General features: G+C 48.0%; 1 protein-coding gene across 2 annotated transcripts in view; it reads left to right on the top strand.

Annotated features, from left to right (window-relative positions):
• MTMR14 (myotubularin related protein 14) overlaps positions 1–21,375 on the top strand; it is a 31,134-nt gene that overhangs the window by 7,530 nt on the left and 2,229 nt on the right. The window contains exons 7-18 of one of the 2 annotated variants that reach the window (XM_041462052.1): positions 184–257; positions 3,013–3,083; positions 3,676–3,750; positions 6,073–6,139; positions 7,136–7,221; positions 7,457–7,533; positions 7,748–7,784; positions 9,268–9,338; positions 9,962–10,011; positions 10,218–10,356; positions 13,072–13,248; positions 19,926–20,081. In XM_041462052.1, the coding sequence (XP_041317986.1) occupies positions 184–257; positions 3,013–3,083; positions 3,676–3,750; positions 6,073–6,139; positions 7,136–7,221; positions 7,457–7,533; positions 7,748–7,784; positions 9,268–9,338; positions 9,962–10,011; positions 10,218–10,356; positions 13,072–13,248; positions 19,926–20,081 (1,080 nt within the window). The remainder of the gene's footprint in view (positions 1–183; positions 258–3,012; positions 3,084–3,675; positions 3,751–6,072; positions 6,140–7,135; positions 7,222–7,456; positions 7,534–7,747; positions 7,785–9,267; positions 9,339–9,961; positions 10,012–10,217; positions 10,357–13,071; positions 13,249–19,925; positions 20,082–21,375) is intronic. The other variant, XM_041462061.1, reaches the window with a different exon arrangement.

Raw genomic sequence — 21,375 nt, 5'->3', positions numbered from 1 at the left:
GAGAAGAGCCTTAGTGATTTTGGGCTGTGCCTATTTATGTGGATATGTTAAGTAAGTTCTGCCCCTGCTCACAGCTGAGTCAAGTCATAGCCCAGGGAGATGAAACAGGTAGATTTTTGGGTGCTGGTGTCTGTGCAAAAAACACTCTGTAAATATTTGCTCTTCTCCTCTTGTCCTGTGCAGTGTGACGTCTTCTGAGAAGGTGGACAAAGCTCAACGTTATGCTGATTTCACACTTCTCTCCATCCCATATCCAGGTACAGGAATGATGTCCAGAGGGATTCACAAGGGACAGGTGACAATCTGTTTCTGGGGACTGGGAAATAACTATGTGTGTGTGTATATGTAAATGACTGTGACTTGCTGAATGTTTCCTATGTTCCTTTTGGAGAAAAACTCCTTTAAACTGAGAACAATGCAGTGAACCTGGGTGCTCTGGCAGTGAGTCAGCATTAGGCACTCTTTGAGATGGCAAAATAATTTCTCAGCAGTCCTTATTAATTCAAGCACAGAGGAAAAGTCCCAGAGGTGGAGCTGGTTAAGATGGCCTTTGACATCTCTGCAACTCTAAACTACTACTTGATGCAAAGTATATATCTTGTTCTTTGTTATGTAAAGACCCAATTCTTAAGGATAATTTCTAGTCTAGTGTTCCAGAGCTCCACTGTAAGAAATCCTCAGTGCTTGCAGAACAGTTCACCTGAGCCTGCAGTGTACAACAGAGGCAGCCCTTTGCAGCCTGTCTCCCTGGCTGTATCCATCCCTGTGCCTAGCAACCGCTGCTGGGTCACTCACATCTTAGAGATGAACTGAATATTCCTGCTGCCTGCTGATGTCAGGCTTGGCGACAGGATCAGATGCGAGGCTGCTGTGCCTGAGGTCTGCCTGCAGGCTCTTCTTTCTCCCTAGTGCACAAAGAAAGAGAGAGGAGAAAAAACAAAAACCAGCAAAACTCTGGTGGATGATCCAGACCCAGACTTTTCCTTGATTGCTCTTAAAGATTTTTTAAAGGTATATTTCCTTTTATATGGAAATTATTGACAATTCAGAGAAGATGCATGAAGATTTCTATCGAGTTTGCCATGCAGGTTGCCAAAGTGTACAGAAATAAGGGTATTACTGGTTTCTGTAGTACATAGCACAGATACATGCTGCTGCTGCACAGATCACCAGAACATGAGAAAGACTGTGTACACGTCTTCTGTAGGGCTGTAAGGAATGAAGAAGTGAATCTGTAGAGTTAAGCTGCAGTGTTGTTCCTGTATAGGGATCTGTATATGGTAAGCAGTATTATTCAGTGATGGTCCTTCCTCTTCTGCCCTCTGGGACAGCTGCATTCTTTTAGCAGCTCTTCACTGCCACAATAGAGACAAACCTTATAAAACTGCAAATACTCCCTGCAGATGTTGCCTGATTTCAGCAGTGCTGGTCCGTGGGGAAATGTTGTCATTCTGTTAAATCGAAGGCATACACATCTAAGGATCAGCAACCCCTCTAGTGACTGGCCAAATGCCCTGATACATTTTTATTGATGTTTCCAGGGTTGCACTGAAAGAATCTGTTTTGTAATTTGTTTCTGAAGTTATTCTGAGATCCTATAGCCTTAGGTGAGCAAGGCAGCGTCCACACAGAGTCATAGAATTGTTGTGGTTGGAAAAGAGCTTTAAGATCGAGTCCAATCGTTAACTCAATGCTGCCTAGTCTCCCACTAAACTATATCCCTGAGTGCCACATGTACCTGTCTTTTAAAAACCTCCAGGGCTGGTGACTCCACTCCTTGCAGAGGGGACACTTGATCACTCATCCAGATCATCAGTAAAGATATTAAATAGGTCCCAATACTGAACCTGGGGAACACCACAAAACCTGGGGACCAGATACCAATTGGGTTTAACTCCATTAACTCCATTTAACTCCAATTGGATTTAACCACCACTCTTTGGGCTCAGCCATCCAGACAGATTTTACCAAGTGAAGAGTAAGAACTGTCTGGAGTGAAAGACTTGAGTTAAAATGGGGTATCTGTAGAAGCTTTTGGTATTTGTGGATGCCAACACTTATGCCATAATCCCCCATTCTTTGCATGAAATCATTGTTTAATTGGAGTTAAATCTCAACTGACAGACTGTGTCCTGACAGACTGTCCAGACTGCATATTTGAGGATTAGTCCTATCCTTGCACAGATTCTTTTCTTATTTTTTTTTTCCATTGAAGTTACTTGTGACTTGCGGGGTGGGAATCTCTCTCCATGTTTTGTGTTTGGCAGAGGGTTGTCTGGGTGGGGTGGGCACAGCACACTAGCAGAGGTGTTTTCTGTAGCCTGCAGGCAGCTGCAGTGCTAATGGTGCTGCTCAGCTGTGACTAAGTGACTGCGGCTTGCAGCAGAGACTTCAAACAGTTATTTGAGAAGAGCTGAGCCAAAGGACACACTTCAGGAGGGGAGGGCTTGGGGGGCAGCTTGGAAGTAGTTATGTACCCCCTTCCTTCATATGAGGTAAATCCCATGTTTGAAAGAGAAGACTTAAATCAAGAGAGAAATCAAGCCACCTCTGACAGAGCCCTTTCTTGTTCCCTGCAGCAGATGCCCTGTGAAAGTTGGCTTTCCCCGGGGCTCTGCCAGCATCTTCTGTTGGTGGTTCCTTCTCACTCAGCATGTCAAGCTGATGCCTTAGATCTGTGCAAAAGTCCAAGGCCCTGCAAAACATAGCTCCTTGCTGAAACCTTTTGTTCAGGAAAAAATAAATCAGTCCCTCAAGCTCCCCATTTGCGGTATTTGGAGTTTGCCCTTTGCTGTGTGAGTGTCTGTACTGCTAAGTGCCCTGGGCTGTTGTTGCTGGAGGCCGTGCTGCACAGTGTACTGAGGCTTACTGCTCTTCTCTTCCCACAGGCAGCCGTTTTGATTGGTTTGGATTTCTGGAGCCTGGGGCTGCCAGCACTCCTAGTCCCACAGGCACTTCACTTGTTAGATACCAGTTAGCTGAATCTTTGTTCATTATCTCCTTTTCTTGCAGGCTGTGAATTTTTTAAGGACTACAAAGACCGGGATTATACAGCTGAAGGTCTCATATTTAACTGGAAACAGGTACATGGATGTTATGAAATGGAGAGCTGTGTGTTTTACTGGGTTTAAGTCTTGCCTCCCAGTTCCTCGGTGATGGCCTGTATGTCATGTGCCTATTTCTAATCACAGGGAGGAAATCAACAGGACAAACGTGACAGATATGGAATGTACTAAATTATTGACTGTAAAATTCATATATAAAATAAATGAATCATTATCCTGAAGTCTAGGATGCTTGACCTCTCAGGGAAGGTATGGGTTGCTCCCAGTTTTGAATTCTGACGTTATTGATAGCCTTGGTTCTCAGTTTTTTCTTCATATTTTGTCTCCTGCTGAGAGGATGGTTGAGTGGGGCAGTCTTACAGAAATTCAGAGACTAATATGCCCAGCTTTCACTGTTGGGAGCACGTAAAAGCTCCTCTGGTCCATTAGTCCTTCCAAGAGTCTGAGTTTATTCTTACGTCTTCCGGATTTTGCATCCAAAGATGCTTTGCTGAGATGTTTTCTTCTCGTGCACCATTTGGCATTTGTTGTCTTGTTGGTTTTTTTTTTGGAACTCAGTCCTTTTGAGTCATGACTTTTCTCTGACCAACTGTGTTTGGGTTTTTTACAGGACTATGTAGATGCTCCATTAAGTATCCCAGTCTCTCTGACCCAATCTCTGAATATTGATTGGAGCGAGTACCAGGTGAGCAAGGTGGATGTCTCTGTGGGAGGTCAGGGATGTATTCAGGAAGGATCAGGAGAGGTTTGAAATCTGACTTGCTCCTATTGCTGTAATCTGGCTCACTTCATAGCATCCCAGTGGGGGCAAGGCTGCTTGACAGTTCAGAACAGCAGTGGAAATCCTGTACCCAAAAGCTCTGTGGCTTGCTGTGCCCCAAGGCAGCTGACTGTAAAGGCAAACCTTTTTCTGTACCTTTCAAAAATTTGCAATCCATTAGGGAGATAGGTTGCTAACAAAGGTAAGGAACAAGACAGGAAACAGAAAGCAGTATTACCTGTTCTCAGTCTCAGCTTGACATGGGCCTGCCCTGGGCAGACTGCCTTGGCTGTGGGAAGTCATAAGAGAGGTCAAACTTCTCCTCTGTGGGCAGAGCCAAGGGACTGGGCACCTTCTTCATGGGTATGCAAGGTGCCTTCCTATGGGAGAAGATCGGATAATCATAACTGGCCGTGGCAAGTCTCCACTCCTTACTGCGGACAGCATGGCAAACAGTAATTGAACTCCTCTGTTTGCTCAGGCTTCAAAGTCTACCTTAGTTCGCAACAGGGAGTATCACCTTATACTACTGATTAGTATGCTCAATTTCACACATCAGTGGATCTACCAGGTTTTGTGGGGAGTGACTGTGCTGGAGCATGTCACGTTATTGTGCCCTGTGGCTGGAAGCACCACAGAACCAGCAGAGCTCCCTGTGCTGGGCCAGTGTTTGTTGTCAGTGATGTAAATACTGTTTAAGTGCCAGCTTAAGCAGAATCACAGAAAAGTTGGAGCAGAACTAATAGAACTAGAGCTTGTGTATGGCTAGAAACTTGTTCACTAGAATACTGAGCAGCCAGTATTTTAAAAAGGATATTAAAAATTGAAGAGGGTGTAATAAATAGATGCAGAAATTATTTGAGGCCTGGAGAACATGCTTCACTCAAAACTGAAGTTCTCAGTCTGTTTAGCTAATCACTAAGGTGATTAATGTATAAGTACATTTTTAGGGAGAAAATAGTAATTCTAAAGCACTCTTCAATCTGGGGAAGAAGAGCTGCACAGGAAGCAGTATCTGCATCTGAAATCAAGGCTTCAGATAAGGAAAAGCAGTCTTGCATATTACTTTTGAGGATAATCTGCTGGAACATGCTGCCAAAGGAGTAATGAGCTGTCACCCCTCTTTGAGATGCTTCTCTGGGCAAAGATGTTGCCAAGTGCAAGCCTCAGGCTTTACGTGGGGCAACTGAAGAAAACTTCCTCATTCGTGATATAGAGATCAGACTGGATAATTGGATGATGCCTTCTAAAATAAGCAGAAGATGGATTGGGCAGATAAAAGATTTTGTAATTATGTGTTTTTCTGCTGCAGGCTGACTGTGTTCCCCGTTTCCCTAAAGTTTTGTGGCTCTGCAGGCTTCATGGCTGAGCAATATGCTCTTTGTCTTCACTAGTCTTCAGTGTGGTTACACACAGATTTGCACACATGCAGGCACACGGCAAGGGTTCTGTTGCTTGTGGTCACATGTCACTTGAACCACTAACACTTCTGCCATGAAATGTGTCCCACTCTGCTTTTTCCTTGCCAGTGCTATCTTATTTCCCTTGAGCTAGTCCTGATTCTGATCAAACCACTGAAATTCCCTGCATCTGCTCATGATGTGATGGTCAAGTGACAAGCTTGGGCTTGTTCTGATGTTCTTCACCTGTATGTCCTGTAGTACTGGAGTTCTCTTGAGTTCAGAGCCCTTCTGTAGTTCTGCTGCTACTTGGGGGTTACTGAGGAAGTCCAGTGCCTGTCTGGAGGGTGGGTGAGGGTCAGCAGCCAGCTGGGGACATTTTCAAGGACCACAGAGTTTTGAGCAAAGTGCTTGGGTTGTGGGAGCAGGCTGCTGGCCTTGGCCTGCACATCCCATCGTGCTGCTGGCTTTGCACACATGGCTGGAATGTGGATCAGCCGCTTGGAAAAGTGCACGTGTGCAGAACTGGGTCAGTGCTCTGCAGGTGTTTGCTGCCTCTCTGAGCATGGGCTGCTTGCAGCTTTGGGCTGCAGGCAAAGCAGCTCCTCTGCCAGCCAGGAAGACAGTAGAGATGGCCTTTTATTGTTTTATTTGCCTACCTGTTACCTTGTCCCAGAGTGCCTTTTGTAGAGGATGGGGGATTGATACAAAGGGGAAGTCTGTCACTTTGAGGAATGGCCATGTGGTTATTTCTGCTTTGCTGCTGTTCTGGACAGAGCAGCTCTGACCTGCAGAGCAGCCTTTGGCTGTGGGCAGACCCTTACCATCAACATTCCTCTTTCTGCAGAGCTGGGACCTCATACAGCAGACACAGAACTACCTGAAGCTGCTGATCTCCATTATCAATAGTGATGGTAAGACAAACTCCTTGCTCCCAGCAGTGTAACTGGAGCAGTCACTGTCCCTGGAAGAACAGCTGATGGTTTTAGTGCCACTGTGGATCAACTCCCAGTACAGAAGTCACTTTTAATTCTTTCCCTTCCAAACAGGGTGATGGTCCTGCCATCTCAGAACTCCAGCTCCCCTCTTGGAGAGGGACTTGCTGACTCCTTGAAAACCCTTTCTTCCCGAATATGAAGGGATATCTGAAAACTTAGCCTATTGTTTTACTACTTTAAACCTGAAGAGAAGGAACATTGTGTCTTTGCTTTTTGACCCTTGCTCTTGTTTTGCTGGTTACCTGTATTTTGTCTCGCCAACACAGCATCTCATTTGGTGCCTGTTTAAGAGCCCCTTCCACCCCCTTTCACCATGGACACTCCAACTCTTTGAAGGGTGTCTCTTGCCCTCTGTGGCTTCCCATTCCCTCTGGGCACTGTGACCTAGCACTGATGGATGGAGCCATGGCTGGCTTTGACAGCATGGCCATCTTTACTCTCCTGCAGTAGCTGTGTTGGGACACACTGCAGGTTTTCTGTAGGGTGTAGGATTTGTGCCTTGTGTGTGCCTCTGCTCAGTGTGCAGGTTACTGTGTTCAATAGGAAGGTTAGTGAGACTGAAAAAAATGTTCAGTTGAAGCTGTTTTCTCACCAGTGTAGGAATAGATTGTGATAGTGGGTTTACAGCTAGGTAGGTGTATGTTCAGGGTAGTAATGTTCATACCTAATGACTCTGTGTCCTGAGAAGCTGTCAGGATCAGGAGAACACATCAGCTGGTGCTGCTGACAGCCCAGGACACTGAGCAATTGGTTGACTGCTTTATTTAAGACAGAATGTTCTGGCTGAGCTCTGCTCTTGAGCCTGGTCTGTGGGTACAGAGAGTAGCCTGTCTATGCAGATTTTCCATGAAGAAATCATTACTTTCATTGCAACATCCTTTTTTTTCCTTCTCCTTCCTGCCCCTGGAACAGATGACAGTGGGCTCCTGGTGCACTGTATATCCGGCTGGGATCGAACGCCTCTCTTCATCTCCTTACTGCGCCTCTCCTTATGGGCTGTGAGTACCTGGCTGACCTCCTCTGTTTCTGGGGCTGATTGCTTGGAGGGTGAGTGACTGTCACCAGGCAGTGGTGGTGGAGCTGTTAATGTTCCTAATGTTCCTTTGGACACGCTGTCACAGGCAGGTGGAGGAAGATGGGCACCCTGGATCACCGTGACAGTTTTCAGCAGATCATGAATTCCCAAGTTCTAGTGCCCAGGGCTGCTGCCTGAAGACTTTGTTTGCTTTGCAGGATGGGCTGATCCACACGTCCCTGGAGCCATCTGAGATTCTCTACCTGACAGTGGCCTATGACTGGTTTCTCTTTGGGTAGGCATGATAAGTTTTACTCACATGTGCGTCCCTGTGCAACAGGGAAGAAGCCTTGAGGGGTCATTTTGATGTTTGTTCACAGCCAAAGGTTGATTTTTGAGCAGGTCCCAATGAGCTAGACCTGAGGGCTCAGGCATCTGGCTGTTCTTGACAGCTTGTACTGTTCTGCTGATTCTGGTGTGTGACTGAGCTTCCCTTGCTCTCTTTCCAGGCACATGTTAGTCGATCGACTCAGTAAAGGAGAAGAGGTGAGTGTTGGTCTGGGGCAGTGGCTGAGCACTGCTTTGTGTTCTCAGGATATCTGTTTATGGTAGCAGCATTCACTGCCTGCTCCTGGTTGTATCAGTGGTGGCTGGGCTCTAAAAAGATTGTTCAGATGCTGGAAATATGAGGTAAGAGCCTTGCCCTGTCACTTTGTGATGCATAATTTGTGGGATTACTTCTCTCTCAGGCTACAGTTTTGTTGGGGGGTGTCACTCCTGCCAGTTTCTCTCCTGTGCCATTAGTATTCAGGCCCCCACATCAGGGGGTGCTAGGACTTGCTGTTCAGCTCAGCAGTGAGAAGGATGCTTAAGGTGTGTGACTCCTTGAAAATAAAGCTGGATAGTCTTGTGATAAAGCTGGATAGGCACTTGTGAGCTTGTCCCGAGTGCCAGCCCTCCTGCCTGGGTGCTGCAGCTGCATGTGGCTTGCATGTCATCACAGGCTCATGGAGCAGCTTGTGCTGGTTCCAGTGTGTGAGTTTGGTGGGATGTGTCTGTGGGTGCACATATGGGTCTAGGGGACGCTTAAAATTAGGGGAAGTAATTATCTTCAAAATCTTTCACTATTGAACAAGAAGAGAAGTTTGCTCTGACTATAGTTGCAGTATAATGCACTATAATTTCTGAATAGAAAAGAGGTGGGTTCTGTGTCTAACCCCGTTGCTATTCCCTTGCTTCTCGAACTCTCACCTTACTGAGGAATCATCTGCCTTCAAACAGCAGACACACGACCCTGGCCTATTTTCCGTCTTTCAGGGGTGCAGAATCCCCTGAAAGATTAAGTATCATTCCTCCTATTCATTCCTTTCCTGGAGTTCTACTGGCTCAAGCCTGAGAGCTCTGCTCTGGTGCCTGCTTGGTCATGGGTGGAGTCAGTAGCTGCAGCAGGAGAGAGGGTGCCTGGCTGCACCCTGCTCCCCACTTGTCCCAGGAGAAGGGCACAGCTCTGCACGGGTGGGTGAGGTGGCAGAGGCACAGTGGGGTGAGTGATGCAGAGCAGACTGGAGTGTGGCAGGGCACGAGTTTGGGCCACAAGTGCTGTAGGTACCTCATGCTTCCAGATGTGTGGTACTGGTCTGCTGCTGAGGTGGAGCGTGTGGCTCTAACCGTGCAAGTCCTGCTGGGTTTGCTGCTTACCTGGGTGTATAAGCAGCTGCTGCCATCGCTGTTCCATTCTGCACTGATGGCATAAGTACCTGCTGTGGGCTTGCAGCATGTGTGCAAGGCATTGATAAGGAGACTTCTTGTTCCCCTTCCTTTCTGGGCCTCCCCGTGGCAGGGAGCAGAGGGGCAGTTTACATGGAAGAGAAGACCCAGGATGTGATGGTGGCAGCCTGTGGCACACTGGAGGCTGGTAGCTGCAGATTTTTTGCTATCTCCTTCCTGCCAGCACCTCCTCATCAAGATAAGAGGCTGCATGGAGCCTCGGGTTCATTCCTGAACCGCTCTTCTCTTTCCCTTTGCTCAGATTTTCTTTTTCTGCTTCAATTTTCTGAAGCACATCACCTCTGAGGAGTTCTCTGCTCTGAAGTCACAGAGGTAAGGAGCCTGTGCTTGCTGCTGCATGGGCTACAGAGCCAGGGAGCTTGTTAGTGCTGCTTCTTTGGGGAGATGGAAGCCCTGGTGTCCTGGCCCAGATTTCTTTAATTTATTCTGCACTCTGAAGGCTGCAAAACGGGGCCGAGGCTTGTGAGATGCCACGTTGTGCTCTGAAAAACTGTCCATGCTAAAATGTGCTCTCTGCTTAATGACTGTCCGTGGCTGCTTTAGCACAGATGAGCCCAGAGATGTGTGCTCTGGCTCAAGCAGGCTGCACAGCAAGCTCCATCAGGCATTGGTGGGCACAGAGGGGTGGCTGGTTTGTAATGGACTGCCCAGCATAAAACCTTCTTATTTCAGGAGGGACAGAAAGAAGCAAAGCCCACCCTGGATGCTCTGAATAAACACATCATGTGCAGTGTTGCCTGTTGCCACCTTCTCAAAGCATAGGGAGTTGGGGTTGGGACTGTTAGGAGTCAGACAGTGCACACTGGCCCATCCTCTCCCCTCTGCCCCTGCACAGCTAATTCCCCACTACTCTCATCTGCTCTGTGTGACAGAGACCTGGCTATGGCCAGCCTGCTCTAAGTCTGCCTGAGGTAACTTTGTCTTTCCTTTCCCAGAAGGAAGAGTTTGCCACCTGGCTTCACCCTGGAAGAGATCTGCATGCTCAGTGAGTGTCAAGCATCGGTGCCCCTGGGTGCTGCTAATGGTTCATTGCTTATGGGCTTGGATTCCCAGCTTCAGGATGACCCCAAATGGGTGTGCTGCCTGTGGAGCCTTGCAAGAATACAGGGCACGGGGAAGTGTATTGCTTAAAGGAGAGAAAGTGAGTGAAACCAAGCTGGGCTTCAGGTAGCTCTGTTTTCTTCTCTCTAGAGCAGAAAGACCGAGGCAGCACCACAAGCCTGAGCAGTGACTTCTCCCTGGGGATGGAAAGTTCCCCTGGAGCAGCTGGGAGCTTTACCTATGAAGCAGTGGAGCTGATGCCAGCAGGAGCACAGGCTCAAGCAGCATGGTGAGGAGAAAACCACTTGGTGAGCTGAACAAAGGGGCTGGCTCTGGGCCTGACAGAAAAAATATTTCTGAAGTGTCTTGCCCTCCAGGTTTGCTCTCTGTAGCATGGATGCCTTACAGTGGGGGAAGGAATTTGGCTGTCAGAAGCTTTGCTGTAATTTGTACTCCAGAGCTTCTGCATCAAAAGTTGGAGGCCTCCCCACATTAAAAGGCTGTCAGAGTTCTGCAGGGATGCTCCAAAGTTAGTACATAGATGAGAGTAAAGCACATTTGTTTCATTTTCACCAGTTTCACTGTTAAACTTCATCCACAAAGGATTTCATTACTTTTAAAAGATTGTTCCAAACTACCAGAAAAATTACATTTCACAGCAGCCTCCCCAGGGAAAAGTGGAGATGGTTTAGCTGCCCTAAAATGAAGCTTAATCAGAGTTTAGGAAAGACATTATACACAGGGAGTGTCTGCAGTTAGTGGGAGCTGGGCTGGGTGGCCAAGAATTCCCTACCTAAATTTTAGCCCCTCTACCAGCATGAGGCATGTGAGCTGAAAGCAGGTTCCTGTCTGCAGCACTGCTTAGAGCCTGCTTATTTCCAGGGGAGAATTCAGTACTGCCTCTTGGTAGAGGGTCACATAGGACTTGCCTGGGGATGCAGGTGGCTGTCTGGAAGAGGGGAAGGTGTCTGGCAACTCTGCTGGTCTGGGACAGGTTTTGGACTTGATTGTGGAGTTTCTGGTGCTGTTTGGGGATTTCAGAGCCTTGCTGTAGGGTTGCCCCTCTCAGTTTAATTTTTCTCTCCTTTCCTTCAGCTCATATGAAGATGCTATTTTATATTGCAATTATTTTAAATTAAATCTGGGTTGTGCTGGAGGCATTTGAAGTCCTCGGGGACTGAGCTTGTAGCCATGCTAGTGGCAGCAGCCTTTCTAAAGCACATTGTATATTCAATCTAAAGTGCTGAGAAGGGAAAGGAGAATATCCCTGCAGAATCACAAAATGGAGATGGAGCATCCCAAACTCTTTGCCAAGTGAGCAACACGGAGTCCTCTTAACACACAGAGCCTGCCTATCCACATCAAAGTGACTGCATCAAGTAGGCAGCAGCTTTCCACTTGCAGGGCTGCAGGGTAGTGAACTGGAAGCATTTTTGTTGCTCCGAGTGCTCAGGACATACAGACTCGATTCTGCTGCACAGAACCTGTGTGTGCTTTTTGCAAGATGTGAAGTGACCAGAGCATGCTGGAGGAGATAGCTGCACATGTGTGGATCAGGGCTCGATTTTGCAATGTGCTTCCTAACTCTGGGTTGCTTTTATTTCTGTGGGAGACCTCGGGCTGTGTTGGGGCCAGCAGCTGCTCTGCATGGATGGTTTGGGCCATGCTGGGGGGCATGAGCTTGGGAAAGGGGAAGGTTGTGAGCCTTGCCATGAGTGCTCAGTGAGAAGACTGGTCATGGGTGTTTTACTGCAGGCTGTTGTGGCTCTGTGGTCTGGAGAATACATAGGGCTTGCTACAAGCTGGATGAGCTGTGCTGTGCATAGCATGAGGAGATGTACTTTGTTCTGTTGCCCTGAAAACAGGTAGCCTCACAGTCTCTGTGCAGGGAGAGGCATTTGATTTTTAGCTGTTCAGACCTGTTTCTGCAGGCTGTACTTGGAGATGTTGGCAGCTATGATAACATGAGATGAATAAAGCTTAAGAGAGGCTGTGGTGTGATGTTTGAGGGTGGACACCCTTCAAGAAATGAAGGGAGGATATCGCACTTTCCACTGTACAATGAGCCTGTCTTTAGCTGCACTTGCTGGCAGTGCTTGAGATCTCAAAGCTGAGATGCCCTTCCATGTTTTAGGAAGAGTAACATCTTTTCCCCTAGAGTTTGTTTGCTTTAGAATTTTTCTTTTTTACTTTTGTACATAGGGAGTATTTGTCCAATTCAGCATGGTCTTGGAAGGGGAGAAATTCTTGGGACTCTTCCAGGGAAAACACAAAACCAAACAACTGACATAAGCAGGAAAATCTTCTGAACGTGGAGCAGCAGTGATATGAATTAATCCCAGATGTGTATTTGTTTGGCATGTAGTTGGATGGTACTGTGAGCTAAGGCCTGATGCAGCAATGGACAGTGAATCATTAATCTGAAAGTGCTGGCTAGGAAAGAAGCCAGAGCAGTTTGGGCTGTCAGCATAGACAGAGAACTGAAGTGTACCTACATCTGGAGTGACTGTCAGCTGTAAGCACATGGTCAGAAGTGTGGTCAGTGGTGCCCAAAGGGAATTGCTAAAAGGGAAAATAACACTGGTGGTGTGTCCGTGTCACCCTCGGTGCGCATGAACGCCCACCTGGGCTGATGCGCACTGTGGAGTTCAAGCAGATTGAAATGGTCTTTCCCCACTGGGAGGCCCCTTGCTCAAGGCATTTTTGCTGCTAGACTAAACAAAGCAATCGCTCTGTGTGTGTGGGCTGATGCATTCTCCCGTCTCTGATTTCCAGGTCACGTGGATGGTGATCTATAAAAGAATGGGCTAAGATGGGTTGAGCTCAGTGTACCCCCTCCCTGAGCTTTTACTGTGACTCATGGTTCCTTGGGAGGGAGGAAGGCGGGTTCATTGGAAACAAGAGCTTGTAGCTGCTGGGATAAACTCCAGCTTGTGGTGGAAAGGCTTCCTAGTTGGAGTACATAGAAAAGTCAGTTTTCTCACCCACGTCCTCTATCCCTCAGGAGGAAGAGCTGTGCATCGTCACCACAAGCCGTGCTCTGGAGCAGAGCACAGCAGTCTGAAGACAGGCTGCCTTCCACAGGGATGGTTGAAGTCAAGTCCTCCAGCTCCTCCTCATCAACCCATTCTGATAACTTCCTGAGGATTGGAAGCAGCCCACTAGAAGTGCCCAGATCCAGGTGAGATGGGACGAAGCAGGGCATTTCTCAGCAAAATGAGTGTCTGGTAAAGGGACCTCAGGGCTGCACTTGTGTGGCTCTGGAAACACTGGAGCACCTGTGTTTGTTAAGAACAGACCTCAAAAGGCCTGTTCCTCTCTAGTCTGACCTTGTCTGGAGTGCTGGCCATTAAACACAGACACTCCTGCCTGAGCCCCTAGAGGAGCAAGGAACTGTGCTGATAACAGCCAGCTGTCGTATGCCTGTCCTCAGCGCATGTCTCAACTCTGAGCTCTGGCATCTCTGCATCCTGCATGCTTGCAGCTCACAGCACTTTCTCTGTCTAACACATCCACCAGGGTTTGAAATGGCTGTGGTGTTTGGGGACGGAAGCTTTTCAAACCAAGCAGACCTCACTCTGCATCTGTCCTCTCCCCCTTTTCGCCTGCTGACCCTCCTGATGACGCAGGTTGGAAAAAACTGGGTGCTGGTGGCAAGCAGAGGTAGGAATCTGCTGGGAGCAAGCTGTGAGCACTGTGCCAGCACAAAGGATTCTGCCCTGAAGGCTGAGTGTTCCTGCTGGGGAATGGGGACCTTGGACTTGAGCCTAATCTCACACCATAACCAAGGCACCCTTCTGGAGTCTGACACTGCGATAGGGCAGCGTTGAGCCATGAGCTGGCCCAGGGAAGAAAGAACAGAGCCTGTGGAGCAAACACCATGTGTTTAGGCCAACATGGAATAAAGAGACTCTGAGATAAGAGGTTGCTGTTAACAGCATCAAATGCTTGTGTAGCCTCTGTAGGTTTTCTGATGAGTCTTTTGTAGTGATTCTGAATCAGCCACCAGCCAAATCAGAGTACTCTCTCATCATATGGAAAATAAAATGACAAACAAGCATTGAAAATTTATAAGACTTTCTTAACAAGTGTCTCACGTTTCCAGAATAAAACCCCAGTGTCTGACAGTTTTCATTAATGAGGGTAACTGTTCTCCCCAGGGAAAGATATCAATAGGAGGGGTTTGAATTGTTGCTGGGGCCCACCTCTGCATTTTCTGTAAGATGGAAAGAATCTCCCGAGAAGAGAAGAAAATATTGGAAAGAAAACAGCTTGTCTTGGAAGCTGCTTTCTTCACAATGGTAGTGCCACAATTCCTGTGTGTGGTCCCATGCCATTCCCAAGGTCTGACAGGCTGTTCAGTGCTTGCTAGTAGTGCTCAGGAAGAAGCAGTTTGTAATGCTTCAGCCAGACTGCTCTGCAAGAGCAAAGAGGAGAAACAGGAGTAGGTGGAAGAGCACCATGGTGAGGGTTAGGGTTGCCTTATCAGACACTGTCATGGGTTGCAGTTTCTGAGTTCTAAGCATGGTATGTTTTCTCCTGAAAGAGGTTCTGTCATTCCACTTGGCCTTTGGTTTCCCTGCTTCAACTGTGGTAGTCTGAATTGGTCTGGTAGATAACACAGTACCTGCAGCCACCATTTTCTACCCTGAAGGAAACAATGGGTCCCATTTTGGGTGGAGGACTGTGACAGAAAGAAGAGGTAAATTCTGTCTCTTTACCTCCTGAAAAATTGTGGTACTAAGATGGAAAAGCAGGAGCACAGAGACTGATCAGGATGCCAAAAATACCTTTATTCCTGCAGTGCTGCTGGCAGGTCAACACCCAAGGCTCTTGAGATGAAGAAACCACTACACTTGACTTCCTAATCCTCTGCGTGGCCATAGCAACAAAACACTTTCCTCAACTTCTGCTGCAGTGGTTAAAATGGTTGCTTGTAAAATGCTAGCAGGTATCCTTCAGGTAGTTCAGGTCAACAGCCCAGTCCAGGTGCTGGCAGGCAGGGGAGCTCTGGAGGGAACAAAAACGCAAGTCAGCAGGAGACATGAGCAGGGCCTGGGAGGGGGGAACTGGACTGCCATAAAAGAAGGGGTCACAAATGCCCAGTCAGGCATTAGGAGCCAAGCCCCTCTCCTGGCCAGGCAATGTCAACAGGCTGCTGCTGTCACATTACCAGCCCATCTTGTGAATCTTGCTCTGATCCAAGAGGTCCTGGGTAAATTCCAGGATGGTTCTTGTTAGACAAAGCAGTAGAAAGGCAATTCCTCTCAGTCTTTATAGCTTATTTCAACATGATGGTAAGATCACATCTGCAGAAGACAAACACCGAGGAAGATATTGCATAGACTATTTGCAGAGTAGGACAAGGTGCTGCTTGTTCTACAGACAGCTCTGAGTATGGCAGTCAATGTGCCTCAGATTGAACCCCTTGTATGCAATGGGGTTGCAGTTTGCAAACCTTTCCCTGTATTTGCATTTGACACCAGCAGTCTAAGCGTCTCATGACACTGCAGAAAAATTCTGTGTCAGGGATTTAGCATGTATCTACACAGCACTAATGTGGATTAGCAGCTGGATAATCTTTGGTTGAATGTGCTTTTGCTAAGTCAATTAAACAAAACCCAAAGTACTATGATCTAAAGAGTCAAGATCTGGAGGAGTTAAATTGCACAGGATCTGCTTTGACCAGCAGTCACAGAGAGCTCCCTTACTTAAGGGCTGCAGGTGGCTGAGCTGTGGGTCTGGAGGGAGCACAGTGAGAGCAGAGTGGAACAGAGAAGCTGCTGCCCCTTGGCTTTAGGTGTTTTGTTGGTAGTGAGAAGACTGTGTGTGCACTGTGTGTCTTGCTCCTTACAGCCACCTTGCTGAGAAGGTGTATATGCAGTGTGACAGCTTGGGGTAGTGACCACAGCAGGAGAGGAATTGTTTACAGGGATGTTTTCTGGAATTACTGCATGACCATGCCACAAAATGGGCTTGCCGGCTGGCACATGACTGTGTGCTGCAATCAGAAATGGTGCTCACAGAGAACAGGCTGCTTGGGCACTATCCCAGCCTGTAGATAACTGTCTGGGATTCAGCCAGGATTTACTGTGCTTGGCAGGGTGCCATACTCCTTGCCAGTATTTCCCACGCAAAGGTGGGAAGGGTTGCCCTTTACTGCAGGTTGCCACAGTCTGCCTGTACATACAGAACCTACTTAATGCTTCAGTTTGAGGCAAGAGCATATGCTGGCAAATGAGCTGCTTCCCAAATAGTCCTAGGTGTGTGGAAATACGTCAGGTGAGCAAGAGCAGCACAGGGCAGGATGGAGCCTAGCTGTTGGCACTTGGCAATCATCTCAGTTACATATTAAGAAAGGGAAGGATCCCTGACTGTTGCTCTGCCTCCAGTATTGACTCTTCTCTGGCAGGCAAGTGAGAGTCCATGTGCTCTGAAATACTGTCTTGTGCAGCATGTTGCATGGAAAGCACTGACCTAATTAAAAGGAACCATTCCAGGTTAGGAGCTGCCAGTTTATGGCCTGCGAGAGGTCCCTTCTTGTGTGAAGGAACAGCTTGCAGCTCATCTCTGTTTTGCTAATCTAATTTAGTTAATCTTGCACTTTTGAGGGAGTTTCTTCCCACTCGTGGACCTGAAGAGGTGGGTGTGTGAAGCTCACTTTGATTCTTTTTCTGTCTGCCATTAGATGTCTGTGGCAGAGACAGCAACTTGGAGACTGTCTCTATCTCATCTCCTCTAACCATGTCAGCTCTGCTGTTGTTGTCCGGCTGCTTCCCAAGACTCTGTGCTGCCCTGACTCCTAGCCAGCCTCTGGCATGGCTGTCATGTATTGCAGACATGCTGTTCTTAAAGACTTGGGAACTGATTCTGGTGTCCTGGCAGTTCCAGCTTGTTCCAAGGGCCTCACTGAAGCTCTTTTGCGGCTCTGCAGTAAGATTTTACAAGAAATATTCAGGGTAGAAATTACAGGAAGGCTTTCACCTCTGGCGCTGACTGGATTGCATTGGGGTGCAGTCACCCCAGACATCTAGTCTTGGTCTCAAGCCAAGCTCAACTTTTAAGAAGCTCTGCTGCCATTGCAGTGGGAACACAAAATTTCCCATGCTGTGTCTTCCCAGGCTTAGCCCCTGCTGTCTCTTGAGGTTGTTCAAGATGCTTATTGATTGTGACATTTCCTCAGGAGCTTCCCTTGAGAAGGCTTTGGGGATAGAGGGGGAGGTCTGCTCCAATATCTTACCTCTGCTGGGCAGGCTTAGATCTCTGGGCTAGGAAAGAAATTACTTAGACTTATTGCAGAGTCAATCAGTTTATTCAATGAATCGACAAGTGTTTGTTCTGCTGTCTGGAGGCAAGACAAAGAATTGACTGCCTTGAGCTCTTAGACCCCAGTGTTGTTGCATTAGATGAAACCTTACTACGTTTGCACAGCTGCTTGACAGGACTGGGGACCCCAGGAAGGACTGGAGGACTAAAGAGTCACCAAGTCAGTCTTGCAGGAGATACATTGTGCTTTTATCTGCCTGTCCATGGCAGAATTCAAAAGATTACTTGATCCACCTCTAAGAGGTGGTGTAAAATCAGTTTAAGCTTAGCTGACAACCATGGAAGGTGACCAGCAGCTGGAAGCCTGGGGCCACACACCCAAAGCAAAAAACAATTTTCTGTTCACCTTCTTTAGCACAGACTTATCTGACTGGTGTAGTTGATGATATTGGGCAGAGGGATATTTTTGCTGTCCCTGGTGCCCTGGATCATGGTTTGCCCTGTGGGCAGAGTTTCCTGAGTAGGCTCTGGATACTACTGTCCCTTTACAAGAGCTGCAGAACTCTGTTCTCTCTGGAGATCCTGCTGTAGTCCAGGCCCTCCTCTGCCATTCATGCTTGCCCTCTCCAAAGCCTTCGTTTCTATCTGGCCACAAACCCGTCCTCTGTTCAGCAGCTCATTACTTTTTCTGGCAGAATCCTGTCTCTGCCTACTTTCAGCCCAAGCCTATTGCCTACAGATCTCTTTACTCCTGCAGCTCAATTTTGTGTCACCATGTTGACACTCCTGTTTTTCCTTTCTGGCTGTGCTCTCAGGGAGGTGACATCTTCCTCTTCACTCTGCACTGAAACAGCATTCCTCCATGCTTCTCCCTGGCATCCTGCACTGTGATTCCATCATGGCACAGTGCTATGGGCCCAAACACTCTGCCTGTTCTCCTTCACACTGACTTCCTCCACTTTGTCTTCCAAAGGCATGGAGAGAAGTAGATGTCACTGAACAGCAGCTCCCCTTCCCTTACAAATTCCTTGCTTTCCAGGGAAAGTTATCTGTGTCTGATCTCCTGAAGGTGTTTCTAGCAGTATATGCTTTGCTTTTGCTTTCAGTGAAGTGCCCTCATTCTTACTTGGGCATTACGTACCCCAGGAAAAGCACCATTTTGCAATATAGGGTTCTCCCAATACTCTGGCCCTCACTCCTCAGTTCATTGAGAAGCCAGAGAAAAAGATCTGTGTGAGACAGATGAAGCTCTGCTCTCCCTGATTTCTGCTGTCATGTCCTTTCAGAGCTGAGCTGCCAGACAGGGCTATTATCCCCAAACTTGCAGCTATGATGGGAAGCTGATATGCAGGGAATTGTGTGATTCCCTTTCTGTGCTTTTACAGCCAGCTCAGGACATTTCACACTGCTCAAACTTGGCTTTATTGATCAGACTAATTAAATGGCAGGCTTGAAATTAGATCGAGATTGCAAATAGGTTTCCTGCTGTGCATCTCTTCCCACTCTTGCTTTCCAGTCTAGCTCAGGTCCTTCTTGCTGTGGGAGAGCCTGTCTTTGTGGCTGTTCTCTTGGTCCCTTGGGGAGCAGCTGCAGTGCGCCACTGCTATTCTTAGCTGTGAAGACAGCGTGCAAGTACCTGGCCCAGCAGAGCTGGAGCACTGCTCTCTGCCCAGCAGAACTCAGATAAATTATCCAGAAGATCTTGGTAGTGTGTAATTGAGCAGCTCTGCCACAGGCTGTGCTTCCAGCTATGTACACTCTGCTGTGCAGCAAGGCTTAATAATTGCTTGCTCCCTTGGAAGCCAAGAGCTCTGGGTTTTTCTCAAGTGATTGTGCCCTCTTCTCTGAGATTTTGGAGGGACTCCTCAGATTCACTTGCCCTGATTCATGCTTCTTTCTTTCCTGGTGGGAGATTGCCTACATCAAATAATTATCCTTCCTTGGCTATTTAGCCTACCCTGAAGATGTTTTGTCACCTGCTTTCTGGCACAGCCCTTTGTTTAATACAGAAGTGAAGAGATGTTCTGGTGCTGGGGGTAGGTGTCCTGGGTACGCCTTGAGCCCTGGCTCTGTTCAGGTCTGGTGGTAATGGCTCAGGAGTGATCTGCTTTCTAACTGCTGCCGGGACAATGATCTGTAAGTCTTTCCCAGCACTAACCAAGTCACAACCTTGATTTGCCCTACTGCCCTGGGATATGCTAACAGCTACAACAAGCAACAGGGGAATGTCCCTTGTACAGCACAGCTTTCACATCTGTGAAGGACTCAGGGCAGGATGTGCTGCTCCATCTCACTAATGGGTTTCTCAGTTCTGCATGGCCATCTGCTTCATGCTGGCTCTCTCCTGTCCAGCTCCTGGTGTGCTCCTGCTGCTTTGTTGGCCCCAGCCAGTTTGGCTCTCCCTTCACTTGCAAAGGAAAGGTTTGGTCTGGGGCCCAGCTCGAGCTGCATGTTGTGCCCTGGTCCCTGTGTGTCAACAGTGCTGGCACAGGCGCTGCTGGCCTCCCGCCCGCAGGTCCCTGGCAGCAGCAGTGAAATCTTGTGGCTGAATGATCTGACTGATCGCGCCGTCTCCCTCTCTCTCTGCCCCAGATCGGCCGACCATTCCCTGCCCGGATCTTCCGTTTCCACAGACTTTGGCAGCTGGCAGATGGTGACAGGGTGTGGCAGTATTCGGGAGCAGGCAATCCTGAACGCGGACGCCTCTCTCCCTTGCAGCTTCCCGGATGAGTTCTCTAACACTTGCCTGTAAGTGTCTTAAATGCAGGATCTCTCCTTGGGTCTCTTGGCTGCCTGCGAGCACTGCAACTTTATCACTCTGGCACTTTCGGAGAAGCCTGGGAGCCCATAACAAACTGTTCCACCGTCTCTGCCTCGATGTTTTCTATCCACAAACTCAGTCCCTGAGCGCTCTTTGCTTATGCTGAACACAGAAAAAAACCGGCACTTTCGCTGCCTAATGATGGGGGAGCTCTTTGCTTTCTGTAGGAAGAAGAGGTTTTTCTCTCTTCCTTGGAGATGCTGAATTTGGGCATAATTGAGTGCAGTTGAGGATTCATGTTTGACAGGACAGGTAACCCAGATTTCTTGCTTTTCGATTTTGCTCACCTACATCTCCCCACTGGTGTCAGATCCTTGCTGGAGTAAGAGAAGGACTTTCCATCTGTAACCCAAATTTTGTCTGGGCTTGTGCAGCATCATTTGCAGGTGCTGTGCCTGACCAGTGCAGAGCCACAGAGACCGTGTGTCCTGCCATATCCTGCCATGTGAAATGTCTGGGAGGCAAATGTTCCTCCCCAAATAGAAATCCACCTCTGGAAGCTTGAAAGACTTGAGATGCGCTTTAATTGCTGTTAGAGGAGAGCTTTGGTTTGTGCCTTCAGGCTGCAAACTCTTCATCAAGGAACTGAAATGGCAGATCAGGGGCTTCTGCTAGCAAGCAATGCTAGAGCTGTGCTGCCAGATGCTCAGTCCCTTACTGAGATCTGAGTACGTGCTTTGCAGGCAGAGGGCAAGCAACATGAAAACCCATGTGTCCTGTGAGATAGGCTGCCTGCCCTGGCTCTGCGTCTCGTGTGGCTGCGTGCTGTGCTGCTGAACAGAGCAGAGCAGCTGCCTTCAAATTACGGTGATGATCCATGAATTGACAGATCAAAACATTGCAAGAGATGTTGGACATGGCCTGGCCAGGATTTGTTCTTCTTTCCCGAGGACATGCTGAGCTGCTCCTGCAGTAGTTTGGAGTTGGGCAAGGGAAGAAGGGACTGAAGGATGGGCATCTGAATAGTGACTGCTTTACTGTGTCCTGAGCCTGGCTGTGCTTGGTCACTGCTGATCACCAGCAAGTTGTTGCTGCCCTTGGAGCTGGATCTAATGTCAGAATAGGGAATTCAGTAGAGAAACATGAATCAAAGTTGATAGGCCTTAGGCTTATGCAGTTTGGAGAGTGACTGCTTGGGGCAGTGGATTCAAAAGGAGGAGAACAGTGGTGGTGCTTCTCCTGTGGGTGCTCTGCCCTGTTCAGCTATTCACTAAAACTGAG

This window comes from Pyrgilauda ruficollis, unplaced genomic scaffold, assembly GCF_017590135.1.
Source record: "Pyrgilauda ruficollis isolate IOZ18807 unplaced genomic scaffold, ASM1759013v1 scaffold10, whole genome shotgun sequence".
NCBI classification, from domain to species: Eukaryota; Metazoa; Chordata; class Aves; order Passeriformes; family Passeridae; genus Pyrgilauda; species Pyrgilauda ruficollis.
The sequence above is the reverse complement of the archived record's forward strand: the minus strand, read 5'-3'. Positions and strand labels throughout refer to the sequence as shown.